The sequence below is a fragment of the Psittacula echo genome (genome assembly GCF_963264785.1).
Source record: "Psittacula echo genome assembly, chromosome: 4".
NCBI classification, from domain to species: domain Eukaryota; kingdom Metazoa; phylum Chordata; class Aves; order Psittaciformes; family Psittacidae; genus Psittacula; species Psittacula echo.
The window spans coordinates 97,373,774-97,389,807 of NC_137738.1; the positions used below are offsets into that span (position 1 = coordinate 97,373,774).

General features: G+C 38.5%; 1 protein-coding gene across 4 annotated transcripts in view; it reads right to left on the reverse strand.

The window, feature by feature from the left end:
• Positions 1-15,932, reverse strand: part of SMC6 (structural maintenance of chromosomes 6) — a 33,187-nt gene extending 17,255 nt beyond the window's left edge. For 2 of the 4 annotated variants that reach the window (XM_080614943.1, XM_080614942.1), the window contains exons 1-13: positions 11,967-12,981; positions 9,901-10,018; positions 9,489-9,594; positions 8,169-8,305; positions 7,480-7,541; positions 6,000-6,080; positions 4,607-4,708; positions 4,329-4,448; positions 4,126-4,224; positions 2,856-3,002; positions 2,391-2,479; positions 1,830-1,994; positions 339-517 (exon numbers count right to left, since the gene is read on the reverse strand). In XM_080614943.1, coding sequence (XP_080471069.1) covers positions 339-517; positions 1,830-1,994; positions 2,391-2,479; positions 2,856-3,002; positions 4,126-4,224; positions 4,329-4,448; positions 4,607-4,708; positions 6,000-6,080; positions 7,480-7,541; positions 8,169-8,305; positions 9,489-9,594; positions 9,901-10,018; positions 11,967-12,182 — 1,621 coding nt within the window. In that variant the 5' untranslated portion in view covers positions 12,183-12,981. Of the gene's footprint in view, positions 1-338; positions 518-1,829; positions 1,995-2,390; positions 2,480-2,855; positions 3,003-4,125; positions 4,225-4,328; positions 4,449-4,606; positions 4,709-5,999; positions 6,081-7,479; positions 7,542-8,168; positions 8,306-9,488; positions 9,595-9,900; positions 10,019-11,966; positions 12,982-13,916; positions 14,007-15,795 lie in introns of those variants that run through there. The other 2 variants (XM_080614945.1, XM_080614944.1) reach the window with 2 other exon arrangements.
• Between the last annotated feature and the right edge of the window lie 102 nt (positions 15,933-16,034).

The window sequence follows — 16,034 nt, forward strand, 5'->3', positions numbered from 1 at the left end:
TGAACAGAACTTGTCAAAAAACTGGATAGTGCTATCCATCAAGGAACAAGCTGTCAAAGCACAGAGGTCTGATGCTTAGAGAGTGTGGGGGAGTCAGAGAGGTGCACTGAAAGTTTAAACATTGTAACTACATAAAATACCTTAACAAAAACAGTTGGAAAATGAGGAAAAAGGATAGAAAGATAACGTACCCAGATACAACCTTTAGTCCAGGAAGTACAGAAGAAAGATGGGTCTGAAGCTCCTTAAAGAACAAATAGTTTTTCTAGATCACTGTTTACTTAGTAGCCATGCAATAAATCCCATAAGGTAATGTCTTTTTCAGCAGTCATTCTTACCTAAAGGTCCAATAGGTTTTTGTTTAAAGCGCCCTTGCCTATAGGCTCTTTCAACTTCTTCAAGAAATGCTGGAATTTGTGGTCCAAATCTTCTAAAGGTATTTGTTTTACTATCTTTCAGCTCTCTCAGCTGTTTCTGCTTGGCATCAAGTGCTTGTCTCACATCACAGCTTTCTTTCCTAAGAGAACAGAATTTTTCTCAGTAGCAACAGCTTATGGAAAAAAAAAAAAAAAAAAAAGGCTTATTTTTGAAGTACTAATAGAAGGACAGTGTATCAAGGCCTCAATATTTCAACATACAGCTAACTACACACATAAAATGATATTTTTATAACTTAAAGAATGTGAGACAAAAAAAAGCAAGCAAATTACTACTTTGCAACTAGTTTTACATGACTATTTCTAACAACTTGTAATAAATTTATTTTATTTCTATTTATATGCTTCAATTTCACTGTCTTCTACAAAAGGTCTTTAAGAGAACACGAAGTAACTGTTGGTTACAATAATCCATAAAGGACATTTAATCTAATCCATCAAGTGCAATAAGAAACAATTCTCAAATCTCTTAATACAATAAAACATAGAATAATCATAGAATACCATGTTGGAAGGTACCTCAAGGATCATCTGGTCCAATCTTTTTAGACAAAGCATGACTTCGACTAGTTGTCCCAGCACCCTGTTCAGACTAATCTTAAAAGTATTCAATGCTGGGAGACCACCACTTCCCTGTGGAGATTACTGCAATGGCCGATTGTTCTAATTGTGAAGAAGTTTCCTCTTGTGTCCAGTTGGAATCTCCCAAGAAGTAAGTCGTGTCCACTACCCCTCTCCTTTTCCATTTGACTCTTTAAAAAGGGAGTCTCCCTCTCTCTCTTTTTTGCAGCCACCCTTTAAATACTGAAACTGATTACACACATCTGCACAATTCCTCCAGTAACCACTGTTCAAATTCAGGTTTCCAAACCAAAGCCAGCAAGTGCTTTGTTTTCCTCCCTCAGGTATGGGCTAAATTGGAATTTGAACCACTTGCTTCAAAGTCTCCATAGATTTACCTGAACTATAGACCCCGTAGTATATCTATTTCCTTTTATTGTGTTCTAGATCTTGTGACATCATATCAGGATGTATTAGTGTAATAAACAACATGAAAATTATTAAATCCTAGTATACCTATAGGACGATAAGAGAATAAGGGACAGATGGCAGGAGAAAGAAAGAAGGGCATTAAACTGACATCATGAATTTTTATCAGGTTTTAAATTAGCAATAGTTTTTACTTTTAATGTCAAAACAGCTTTATCAATTTTCCAAAAGTTTCTAAATTAAGTCATTGTGTGCCAAAGACAAAAGTTTAGCAACTCCTAAGATAAACTGGGGAGGAACTGAAGTCTAATACCTCAGGGAATGAGGGAATGCAGGTACATAAGAAGGAACCTCTTATAACTTGAAACAAAGGAAAAGTTATATTCAAAAAGCATTACTTACGTAAGTCTAGCCTGTTCTTCCTTACACTTATATATAGCCTGCTGAAACTGATCCATCTGTTGACCAATCATTATTTCTTCATCATGGAACGCCTTTAACTGTTCCCTTAAGCGTGTGATTTTCCTTTGTCTTTCCAATTTTTCAGGCTCTGAAAGGTGGTTAGCACTACGAAAGATCACATGACAGTATTTTAAAACCACACTGATGATTTACAAATACACGATTTTTTTTCAAATTTGTGAGGAAACAACTCCCCCTAGCTACATTCCTTTTACATTTAATTTAAGATAGATTTGGTTTGCAACAACACGAAAACTAGAAAATGTATATTCTCACCAATAAAAAATTTTTTTCCCCACCCAATTACTTCATCACCTTCTAGTCAAAATGCTGGTATGCAAAGAAGCAGGATCAGAAACATTTAAATGTTTAACTGGACCCACCTTAAGTTTAAATAAATATTTTCTGTGACTGCAGATTTTCTCATTAATCAGAAGAGCTCGCTCCCTGCATCCCTATTCCTTAATTAACATACACTGTGATCACCGTATCTGTATTTACCTGCTTTTCAGTTCTTCAATTCGTTTATGTAACTGTTCATCATCTTTTTCCAGACGTTTCAACTCTGTTTTGAAACGATTATAAACTACCTATGAAGGATACAATAGTTTAATGAATAGAAGTAAGAAATAACTTCAAAAGTAACTATGGTTTTCAGTAAATAAACACTGAACTGCATCAGAACAGACAACCAGAACTTGAATTTCAGGAATGTGAAAAAGGAATAACACAGTTAACTTGCATCATACTTACTCTGACCTAAGCCTAACACTGCTTAACATCTGTGTAAAGATATAAATCCCATGGGCTCTAGCTAGTTGCAAAGGAGGCAGGATACCACACCTATTTTGAACTGCAGTATGGATTTAGGAAGCCTAAACACAGATGGAGAAGCACATATGAATAGAGCATGGACAAGATTAAAACCTTTAAGTGGCATGAACTTTGAAAGTTCTTTTTGCCTACCTCAGTTTCATTGACTGCTTTTCTTCTTGCCTGCACATCAGCCTTCAAAGAAGTAGACTGAGGATGCAGGGCTTGTGCTTCTTCATTTATCCTTATTAACTTGTCTTGTATTGCTTTGTACTTTTCTTCTGCTTCACTGACTTTCACCTTTGGTGCATAAAAAGAATGACAGAAAAGTAGTAATGAGGCACAATTTTCTTCAAAACTTTTTAATGCTACAGAAGAAATATCTCTCAAAAGGATCCATCTGACATGCCTCATTTGCTCTTTCCTTTTTCTTTTTTTGCTAAAATATACTAAAGTCATTGCCACTGTGAGTATGCTAAAATGAAAACTCACAAAGGAACATTCTCAGGAAACCAACAGGGTACCAAATCTGTAAAGAAAAGAGCAACCTTCTTTTCCAATTCATGGTCATGAGTCAAACACAAGACAGTAAGACCACGAAACGGAAAGAAGTGAAACCAGTATCTGGACAATGTTCCTTCAAGACTCCATAGACATGTTTGGCCATAAAGTAAAAATACCTCAACTTAAAAAAAAAAAAAAAATTATATATATAGATATAGATATTTCTTTTATTGAACATTAAAAAAAAAAAAAAAAGTACCAACTCAGAAAGTTTGCAGAAAGAGTTTTGGTAGACTGAAAAGTTCAAAATAATTATGCCTAGTGTTTCTCTGCAAAAACATAAATCAAATGTGAATCTGAATGCTTGGCAAAACTATTCTTTCTTGCTACCTACAGAAGTCTTAAGTACCGTCCAAAGAGTATATTAAATTTCCAATTGTCTCCTGAAATCAGACACTGATCTTTTCTACAGGCAGTGATACCCTAGAAAACCTACATGAGAGATCTCTGAAAGACGCTCCTACACTACAGAAATAGGTATCACGTAAGTACACTCAACAGCAGAAGCAGAACTACTAGATTAATTTCACTTGTATATGCAATGCTAGTCATCCCAAATCCCCAGTCAAAATAATATAACCCTTACCTGAAGCAAAAGCATCAGCATGAAAACCACACACACACCCCCCACTAGACAACAGAAAACAAAATGTCCTAATTTTATTATCAAATGATATGTGGAACGTGAATATTACTGTTAAAACACGTATAAATGGGAATGCTCTTAGCTGCTTGTGGAAAGCTAAGACGGCCAGTTTCAATAGCTTACAAGCTAAAGGACAATTATAGTCTAATTATTTTTATTCTTGAGTCAAGGAGCCAAAACTAGACTGACATATGGTTTAAACCATATATGTACCTGGCATTCTTCCAGCTTCTGAACAAATTTCTTCGTATTTCCTTCTTCAGCAATGATGAATTCTTTGACTGGCTGAATTTCTTTTTCCATCTCACCCACCTAAATGGAAGCATATATTAGGATATATCAGAATATCCACAGCAGAGTAGAAATAATTGAAACTATGTTTCATATGAGGAAACATATATGAACAAGATATTTACCACTGCCCATGCCATTTTATGTTTCAAATCTTCAAGATGATTTCGCATATCATTCACAAACCCAATACTCTTGTAATGTTCCTTTTTTTTACAATAAAGCTCCTTAAGTTCTTGAAGACGCTTAAAAAAATAAAGAGAGGTTCAATATGAAACATGGCAAAGACTTTATATTTTTTTAAGTCCATGTCACTGAGACCTAACCAAATCAAAGCTATGTAGTTTAACTCATATAGTTATGTCCATGCTCAGATCTGTACTAATAAATAACTTTTACATACCTCTACACCTTGTTCTATCTGAATACATGTATTTTCTTTAGTTTTCATAATAGATGAATAATCTTCTTTCATTTGTTCCAACTGAGTTGCTTTCATAAAAAACTAAAAAGAAATAAAAAGATGCAGATGTCAGATACAGCAGCTTATCTAAGTGAACTCTGAATAACTACCATAGAAAGACCACTCATTCCAAACTCTTACATATGCTGAATGAAACCCAAAGTAAAATATCTGGTAAGGTATTTCTGAATAATGACTAACTCAGCAGTGTCCTAAGATTTTTTTAAAGTTATTGATGTCTTTAGAGAAAAGAAACTTAAAAAATTGGTTTTGCAAGTGGATGACTGCTGCAATCAGATAGTGTACTGGGTCTTGCTGGGATGGATATGAGTTTCTTCACAGCAGCTGTTACATTGCTGTGTTTTAGATGTGTGACCAAAACAAAGCCGACAACACTCTGCCCTTCTAGTGAAGAGACTGGCAGGCTGTGAAAGAGGCTGCAGGGGAGATACAACCAGGCAGATGACCTCCAACTAAGCAAAGAGATATTCAATCCCATAAAATGTTACTGTCATGGCTTAACCCCAACCAGCAGCTAAACACCACCCAGCCACTCGCTCAATCCCTCCAAGTGGAATGGGAAGAGAACCTGAAGGGTAAAAGTGAGAAAATTCATGGGTTGAGATAAAAAACAGTTTAATAAAGCAAAAGTTGTGCACACAAGCAAATTCATTCAAAACACAAGCAAGGAATTCATTCACCTCTCCCCATCAGCAGGCAGGTCTCCAGCCATCTCCAGGACAGCAGGGCTCCATCATGCGTAACGGTGACTTGGGAAGACAAACACCATCACTCTGAACATTTCCCTCTTCTTTCTTCCCCCATCTTTTGATGTTTTCAACACAAATACGAAACATAGCCCCTTACCAGCTATGTGAAGAAAAGTTAACTCTATCCCAGCCAAAATCAGCACAGTCAAGCTTATTAACAGAAAGGGAGGCAAGAGGATTTAGGGGGAAGACATCTTTCACTCCAGAACTGGCTGGCCATCAGTTTACCTATGGGAGGTGGTAAGTGATTGCCTTTGGAGCTCTTGTTTTGTTCTGCCTTTTTCTCTCCTCTTCCAGCTTTTCCTTCATTTTTTAGACAATTTTTATCTCAACCCACAAATCTTCTGCTTTCACTCTTCCTTTCCTTTTTCACCATCCCAAGCAGCAGGTAGCAGGAAAGGAAGGTGACTGAGTAGCTGTGTGGTGCTTACCTGCTTACCTGAGTTAACTCACAACAGGTCATTAAAATTACGAACTCCGATTTTATTTTTTTTTTCCTCCAAATGCCACCTCTAAAAATTTGAACTATTTTAATGTTTAATCAAAATGGTTATTTTTCTTACCTTGTATTTATCACCTTCATTTTTAGACTGTAAAAAGTGCTTACTCATCTCTTGGGTTAAAACAGACACAGGATTATCTACCTGTAAAAATAAATTACTTTTATTTTAAGTAAAAAAGTTTCCATCAAGTTGGAACCACAAGTTAGTTTCCATAAATTAGAACCACAACAAGGACAACTAAGGAACTGTTTCCAGGAGGATAACTGATTTCTAGAATGACAGTGTCTCCTTTTTCATTTAACAAGACCAGCACTAGAAATTTTGTCCAATATCCTTTAGTTTCTGATTATTTAACTGATCAAAGTATCGCATTACAGGCAATGAATCGCCCTATATACTCTTACAAAAGTTGCCACAACATAAAAATCAATACATGCTAACAGAACTCTGTATTATTTGGAAGGCTGAATATGTTGAATATTTTGAACTTCCTGTGGACTATCTGATCTTTCCTTTATTACTTAAACAGCAAAACCACACTCAAATTCCTGCAACAGCAAAACCTGAAGTAACAAGAAGAGAAAAACAAAACCAAAACAAAGCTCCAGGTACGAAAGAAACCTAAATATGATAAAACTTTCATTAACTGGATACATGACTCACAATTCACAGATGACAGAAAATATTTATCTGTCTCAGACAGAACATTATTCTGCATTGCATGAGGTTGAAATTTCAGTTTTCTTTTGCCATTGCATTTGATGAAGGAACATGGAAGAGATGAATTTCCATTTAACAAAATTGAACATTGTTTTTTAATTAAATTATAACATAGAATCATAGAATCATAGAATAGTTAGGGTTGGAAAGGACCTTAAGATCATCTAGTTCCAACCCCCCTGCCATGGGTAGGGACACCTCACACTAAACCATGCCACCCAAGGCCTCATCCAACCTGGCCTTGAACACTGCTAAGGATGGAGCATTCACAGCCTCCCTGGGCAACCCATTCCAGTGCCTCACCACCCTCTCAGTAAAGAATTTCTTCCTTATATCCAATCTAAACTTCCCCTGTTCAAGTCAGAACCTGTTACCCCTTGTCCTGTCACTATAGTCCCTGATGAAGAGTCCCTCCCCAGCATCCTTGTAGGCCCCCTTCAGATACTGGAAGGCTGCTATGAGATCTCCACACAGCCTTCTCTTCTCCAGGCTGAACAGCCCCAACGTGCTCAGCCTGTCTTCATACGGCAGGTGCTCCAGTCCCCTGATCATCCTCGTGGCCCTCCTCTGGACTTGTTCCAACAGTTCCATGTCCTTTTTATGTTGAGGACACCCGAACTGCACACAATACTCCAAGTGAGGTCTCACGAGGGCAGAGTAGAGGGGCAGGATCACCCCCTTTCACCTGCTGGTCATGCTGCTCTTGATGCAGCCCAGGATACGGCTGGTGTTCTGGGCTGCGGCGCACACTGCCGGCTCATGTTCCTTTTCTCACATGCTGATGTCAAACTGCACAGAATTTAAACACTGTAACAATTACCTGTATATTAAAGTGATCCAGTATTCCTACGAGTTCCTCTTTCTTTGATGAAACTAAGGTCCCTAGTGGTAAAAAAAAAAAAAGAAAAATATTAATATGTCCAAAGTAGAGAGACATGCAATTCCCTAGCCTTTTGTTCAAACTGGGGGTTCTTAGTAAAATGACAAGCATTTTCATAAAGACAAATAGTGTATGACCTCAAATCATGCAAAACCTGACACAACTGCTTTTGACATGCTAAAATATAAATATTCTTAGTCTACAGTAAACATACACAAAAAAAAAAAAAAAAAAACCAAAAAAAAAAAAACCCACCAGAAAAAACAACTTCATCATCATCCTTCAATAATGAATGAAATGACAAACATCATCCTTTAGAAGAGGGATTCACATTAGACATCAGGAAGAAGTTTTTTTACCGGTGAGACACTGGCACAGGCAGCCCAGAGAAGTTGTGGCTGCCTCATCCCTGGCAGTGTTTGAGGCAAGGTTGCACGGACCTTTGAGCAACCTGGTCTAGTGAAAGGTGTCCCTGCCTATGGCAGGGGTATTGGAACTAGATGATCTTTAAGGTCTCTTCCAGCCCAAACCATTCTGTGCTTCTGTGATTTACTAACATCAACAGATTCAAAGCAATGAAAATTTTAAAAGACCTTCCAAGACTGAGAACAAAACAAACTACCACTAACCAGATTTGCTCTTCAGTCTGTAACTTCTGCTTCCATCCAGATTAATGTGCTGATTCACAATAATAGAGCTACCATACACTTCTGGCTTAAACGCATCTCTACCTTGGTTTCGCAAGGTTATAGAAATATCTGCAGAACTAAAATAAAAAAATATAAAAGTTAGAAAAGTGACAACTGAAATTGGTCCCAAGCCTAAAAAAAAAAAAAGTAACTTCAGAACATTCTAATTTTCCACAAAAATTGCCATATCTTATACAGGTCACAGCAAGAAGTCAGCCACAGGACCAATGAGAACAAGACATATTTGTGGGTTTTTGAGCCAAATCAGCATAGAATACACACTGCCAGAAAGCCTGCCTCAAACTTACCTGTTTGCACCTTCTATGCTTCAGATACATCATGACACAAAGCAAACAGTTGCAGGAGGAGATTTCTCCTGCCTTCCCTTCTCACCCAAGTGCCCCTATCTTTAGGCTGCAGAATCAAGTTGTGTTTTCATAGGTCTCTTGTCCCCAAGCTGGCTTCCAGTAGAAACAGTTGCTTCGCTTCTACAGCCATCTCTAACCAAAGTAATCTATAGATGAATGCTTAAGGCATACTTTTACGAAGATGAGATGCTGTTTCAGTTCTAAATTAATATTTTGTTTCTCAAGTGAATGCTGAAGCATTAAGTTATTACACATAAGGCAGGTACTGCCAACAATTTTACTCCAAGCACCTCTGAAAGGAAAAGCTTGGAGCTTTTAGTTACAGCTTCATGTAAATGTAAACTTTTAAACCTCCTCTCCTATCTTTTTAGTGATTCCCCTAAACTTGTTATCCCCACTTTTGCAGCAAACATGAATCCACTTTACGAACGTTTAATAATCCACCTGTACGTCAAGGTCTTTATATTGTATATTCAGTCGTATCAAGAGAAAGAAAGAAAAAGTATTATCTTCACTCTTTGCACAACAATGATAACTAGTTTCCAAATATTTTTTTTCCAATTAACTCAATTGTCCTGTAGGATACTCAAGTGCCTAGCGGAACTAATACACAAGGACTAGGTAACACGCAGGACATATCACTGTTAGCTAGTTCAGAGACAATGGTGTACTACTGGTAAATTACTGGTAAAATTTCTGATCTGTTTTTGTGTGTTTGGGGATTTACTTTTTTTTATTTATATATGATCTCCTCAGTGCTATGCTTTTCACTCAAATCTTGTAGATCCAGCAGGACAACAGAGAAAACGAAAGAAAACAGAAAACTGATCAGCTAACTTGAATCACAATCACTAAACATGTTCAACCTTAAAAATAGAACAGTTTTACTTACGTCTCCCCATCTCGTACAAACATTTTTAATGAGGAACCTCTATTAGTTGCGGTGGCTTTTCCACCAAGTCCAACAATAAGAGCAGTTAATACAGAACTTTTTCCACCTGTAAAAGAAGCATTGTAATTTTTTTAAAGAAGTTCTTGTAACTCTTTATCCAGTTCACCCATATTACAGATTTTTGACTGCTTATGTATTCATGCACTAAAAGTACAAATTCTCCAAATATAAGACCTAACTTTTTCACCAGCCTTGAACTACTGGGATAGACTTGTGTGGTTCCAAAGTCCAGAAGTGAATCCACCTCCATGAATAAAAGATGGCTTGTGACTCTTATTCAAATAAAAATTCCACCTTCTAAATTATTAACTAAACGGTTCTTTGACAAATAAAGGATGCAATTAATACTTACTTCCATTGTTTCCAACAACAAAATTGAGATTTGATCCAAACTGGAAAGGCCCCAACATTGAATGGCACATGAAGTTCTTCAGCTGGATACCTTCAATTATGCCAACTTCCCCTTCAGTCTAAAGATTAACAATTAAAACTGGTGTTACGCATGCATTTTAATGATATAGTTTATCTATTTTAAATATAATGAGAATTCAAGTGACTGAACGATATAAAACATCCATGGTTACAAGCTACAAGCAAATCAGAAGGGCTTCATGACACTTGCTTGCTACACAGCAGTTACATAATAAAATAAGAATAATAAAATAAGAGGAAGTTACCAAAGCTCACCCGTAGTAACATTCAGTTCTCCCCATAACTAACTTATAATTAATACAACATAAAAGATTAAGATCATAGATGCTACAGTTATCACAGCAGTAATAAAAAGCATCATAGAAACACTGTTTTGTTACTTGAATAATACTATTTGTGAGAATTCTTAGTATGGCCTAGAACAGCGAGATTAAATTAAATCAGGAAGGGGGAAATGAAACAAAGTGGGACAGCCCACAGTTCAACTGGTGAAGTATTATTTTGACAGGAAACTTTTTTTATCACCAGTACTTCAGAAAAGCAACATTTTCTAAGAAAGCAAAGTCCTCGGGAAAAATAAACAAACCAATGACACAGAACAGCTGCTGTTCAAGAAAATGAAGTGAGTCATGATGCTTCTGTGTACCAAAAATCAACCATAGTGTCTTACAGAACAGACTACTTCAGTTGGAAGGTGTTGTGGTTTAAGCCCAGGCAGTAAATCAGAATCATGCAGTCCACTTCCCCCCCAACCTTCTTTCCCTCCGCTCCTGGAGGGATGGGGAGGAGAATCAAAAGAATGCAACTCCCACGGGTTGAGATAAGAACAGTTTAATAACTAAGGTATAACACAAACCACTACTGCTACCACCAATAATAATAATGATAAAGGAAGTAACAAGGGAAGAGAATACAACCGCTCACCAACCGGTACCTCACCCCCACCCCGCAGTGATCCAGCCCTTCCGGGAACTCTCAGTTCTACCTCCTGGGCATGACATGCTGTGGTATGGAATACCTCTTTGGCTAGTTTGGGTCAGGTGTCCTGTCCCTGCTTCCTCCCGGCTTCCCCTCCTCCCTGACAGAGCTTGAGACTCACAAAGTCCTTGGTCAGGGCAAACATTCTGACCAGCAACTGAAAACATCTGTTTTATCAGTATTATTCCCAGGTCGAAAGTCAAAACCACAGCACTGCACCAGCTACTAAGAAGGAGAAAAACTGACTGCTGCTGCTGAACCCAGGACAGAAGGGACCTACAACAATTATCTAGTGCAACTGCCTGACCACTCCAGGGCTAACCAAAAGTTAGGGCATTGTTAAAATACCCCTTAAACACTGCGGCATCAATCACCTCTCTAGCATGCCTGTTCCAGTGTTTGACCATGCCCTTAGTGAAGAAATGCTTCCTAATGTCCAGTCTAAATACACAAGCCATTGTATGCAAATACATGTATTTGCCATCTCAGAATTTTTTTTTTTAAATCCTACATCAAATTAGAATTCAGCTATTACAGAAAAGCAGAAATAACTAGTATTCCTGTTTTCAAGTTTCATTTCCATCAAAATATGTATTTCAAACAGTAGAATTTTTTTAGACATTTGAAAGTGTCAGCTATGGAAAACAAGTATTTGATACTTCTTTTACCAAATGATTTGGTTTCTAAATATTTTCTCTGCTGTTACTACAACCATAAACCAAATATATCACATTTCCATCAACCAAAATCCATTTCCTTTATTTTTTGACAACTTCCATAGAATTCATTCTATAAAACCAGAATATTGTTGCTTTATGATTGACTGTTATAACCAGATGACCCAAAACAACTAAAGTAAGAATGAACTTATGCAGAAGTCCTCATCAACAGTGGTTCCACTGAAGTCTACACACAAGATATTTATTTCAACATCACCGAAAGGCACAGAACTTTTCTATATCAACCTTCTCTTGCATCCTTCCCCTCACGACACTTTAAACAACTTACTGACAGTGAAGAGAAACTACTATCAGCTGATGACTGCAAATTTTCCTCTTCATTGGATTCATCGCTGTGTTCATCTCTGTGTTCTTGTCTCTGCTTTTTATGGGATCCAGGCTTTGAAATACTTTCTTCCTTTCTCTTACCCATGAGCACTGAAAAATTAAAGTAATGAAATATTGTAGCTTTCAGTCTTCTAGAGAAAAACGTATCTAATACCATAGCATAAACATACTAATTTATTTACTTTGGTAAAAAAAAAAAAAAATATTAAGATCACAGCACACATTGCAACAAAAAAATACTTTTTCAGAACAAAAATTTCAGTGAATTTAAGCCTAAGCTTACTATGAAGCTGCATTAGAAAAGAAGAAACACAACTTCATTATTCTAATCAAGATGAATTTGTTTGTTGATTAACAACAAAATCAACTTTGATTCCATTTACCTGGTACATTAAAGTTTGGGAAATTTGCTATAATTGGTAAGTTGTAAAAAGTACATAGCTGCCATAGTATGATCAGTAGCATCAATGCAGGTTTGATTAAAGCGAGCTGTGCAGCCAGAAAGAAAGTGTATTAATATATGCAGTTGATAAATGCCTAGAAAATTAATACAGAAAGTTAAATAAAGGAAAATTTTGAGTAAAAGCATTGTTCCCATGATGATTTTTTTTTTTTTTTAATGGGGTGGGGTGCAAGAAAGAATGACCAGCACAAGACACTGCATGTCCAAAGTTGATACCATGTGTCACAGTTTGAGACCAAATTGACTGTGAGCCTAAACACACTGGCGGCTTGGACAGCAGAACATTTTAGTCAACAATACATTTAAGGATAATGAATGACCACTTCCTTGTCCAACAGGGCAGATGGGACAATCCAGGAAGGTCAGCCTAACAGTTCCTAATAGATCTCCTATGTCTTGCAGGGAAGACTGCACAGTCCTTGAGGAAGCTGGGTGGATCAGCACAGCAGTTCCAGCTGTCCAGTGTACAGCTCAGGACCTCATGAGGCTTCCTCATTAAAGCACTAAGGCCCTCCCAGAGCTTCTCTTTGGGTCCTCCTCCACATTTGCTCTTTAAATATCTCCAGATTAGTAACCTGGAGAATGTACAGAGAACTCAATGCAATAAACACTATTAAACTATAAATCTTAGGACTAACATTGTAGTTTAAAATAGTGTTGCAGTGGAAAGGAGCAGTCTTTCCTCCCCCTGTCTCTTCCATTTCTGTCTTATCTCCCTGAGTTCAAGCAGCTCTTTACACAGCAGAATAATAACCTACCTTGAGGCACTAAATTCTACTAAAAAATAATGCAGGAAAAAACTTTCTTCTTTTAAATTACGTAAGTTCCCCAACTATTTCAACATGCAGATGTGTAAATTTAGGTCAATGTGGAGAAAGACATGCTTCTTTGAGCTGCTTTTTTTACTTGTGTCAGCTTAATGTCCTCATCAGATAGCTTGAACTACCATGTACCAGAGACAGCAGCACTTGTTATATGAAACACCACAAACATTAAAATCTTACATCATTACAAAGAGTATTTAATTTCTATTCCAAGTATTCACTGTTTTATAAAATACAGTGTCTAACAATTCTGTCAATTTTGACACAGCATCTAAATTATAAAGAAAGTAATAATATGCATCTCTTCCCCATAAGTGCAATAAATAAAATTCAAAGCAAATGCAGAAATACAATAATCTTTCCATCTGACATTCTTGTAATAGTTCTGTATGGCAGGGATTTTCAATCAAATACTGGATTATTATTATGTTCATTAAGTATTTACAGGGAATCTGCCATTTCCATTTTATGTTACCTAGTTTAATACCACACACATAGAAACCAAGGAGGAAATACACTTCATGATTCAGTTTACGTAACTTTTGCTAAGCTACTTTCAGTTTCCACCACAAACAAACATATCTTCATGCTTAAGTACTCAGACCTGAGTCACTTCTATGCTCTTGGAATTTATCCATCACCTTAATATGAAGGCAAGCATTCATTCAATCTGCTGTTCCATTAAAACTTCTCTCTAGAAAAAAGGGAAAACACAAAGTTTAAATGTTGTAATTATTAATGTGGGAACCAAAGATCAGGGCTATGAGTCCTATCACAAAACCACTGGGACATTTAAAAAAACACAACATGAAGAGTGGAAAACAGAACAAAATAACCTAGAAAAGAACTCACTCATGTAATCCAAGCATGATGAAGGCCAAATGAAGGACAGTCTACACTCTAGAACTCTTGAAGAGCTAGTACTGCAAATAAAACCTAACTGGAACTGAAACAAACAGTACTGAAGTCGCCTCAGAAATTATTATGGCAAGTGCCAGTGGTTGAAATAGCTACAATGAGAATAGGAATAAAAACTGGACCTATAAATTAGGAACAAATAAGGGCCAAGTAGACCCAATTATAAAAACATCATAGGTTTACTACAAATTATTAGAAGTAATAGTTACACATGTAAAGAGAGTACAAAATTAAAACTCAATACCCAAACATGCTGTATAAAACTATTAGGACTATTACATGTTGTAGTAGAAAAGTAACTGCCCTGTTAACATCAAAGTACAGGAAAACAGAGGCTGCATGCACTAGAAGCAACATGCAATGCTGCCTGCCCATGTTGCAACTTAACCAAGGGCACCTCTTTCCAGTTTCCATTGTGGTGTGCTTCTACAGCTGTTCTCCCCTTTCCCTACCAGGCTGGTCACAGCTGGCCTCATCCACAGCAGACACAACCAACCTACGGCCACCAAAGCCTCTCCACTGGCTTTCTAGCAGCCTTGTGCTGGCCTGGTGTGAGGTAGGAAGCAGCTGGCACTCAAAACATCCACTTTAATCACTCTATACGCTGCTACAATCCAGACTGCCTTTTGCCCAGTTAGCAAAACAGTAGGCAGAAGACATCAGAGCAGACCTACAGCAGGATGAATGCAAGATAGGGAAGGAAGAATAGGGTGGGAGGAAGAAAAGAGCTGTGGTCTTCTGCTGAGGTGTAGCACACTATGTTTGTTTAAACAGATACAAACTGACAAGTGAGAAATTACTTCTAAAGTTTATAATAATGAAGGAAGGGAACTTAAAAGACACATGTTTCAGAGGACTGAAGTCAGAAGCTCAGCTTCATACACAGCAGTGGAGTGCTGTGTTTTTAGCGGCTATCTGTGACAGAGATCCCAAGTTAGATTACACGACTCTGACATTCCTGACTCCTCTTTGAATATATTTGGAGCCAACGCACAGAAAGTCTACATCAGCCTATCAAAATAACTGTTAAAGCGCTGTCTGACCAACGACAGCGCAGAAGGCAGCTCCACCTCCTCTGTAGGGAGGCACAAAGGAAAGAGGGGGGGCAGAAATCAGAAATCCCGCCCACTCGCACCTCCAATCTCATGGTTATTTGTTGCTGGGCCTCACAATTTACGCAGATGGAAAGGACCCACTCACCTCCCAGCAAACTTACACCGGTCCCTCCGCGGATGGATAGCCTGGGCGGCAGCCGTCTCTCAGTCCTTACCTACTCCCCGCCCCGATCTCCACAGCACCGGCTACCACCGGCCAAAGCCGTGCAGCCGGCGGTGAGTCCTCGCCCCGGGCAGGACAGCCATGCTGGAAAGCGGGTGGCAAAAGCCCGCTCTCGCTGCTAACGTGCCCCCACAGAAACACCATCGAAAGCCGCACCGAGAGGAAGCGGGCATCGCCGCTGCCCTATGACTGACTAACTGATCTCCCTCCCAGCCGTCCCCCGCTGCTAGGGAGAAGTGGCGCACCCGGCACCGACTGCCAGGCCCCGGAGCCCGCCCGCCCCTCACCTCTCCTCAGGCGCCACTGCAGATGGAGTCGTTGCAACCGCCAACGCCGACTCGGACCCTGGGCGGGCCCTGAGCCCCGCGCAGCAGTGACGGGTGGGGAGAAGCGGGCCAGGGTAACGCGCCACACGGAACTACCCGCTTCCGACGGAAGAGCCAGCGCAGGCGCGGCGCCTGCGCGCTCCTGCCCCTAGTGGGCCGTTACCGCGCGACAGCGATTTTCACCCCAGCGCAACAGGCAA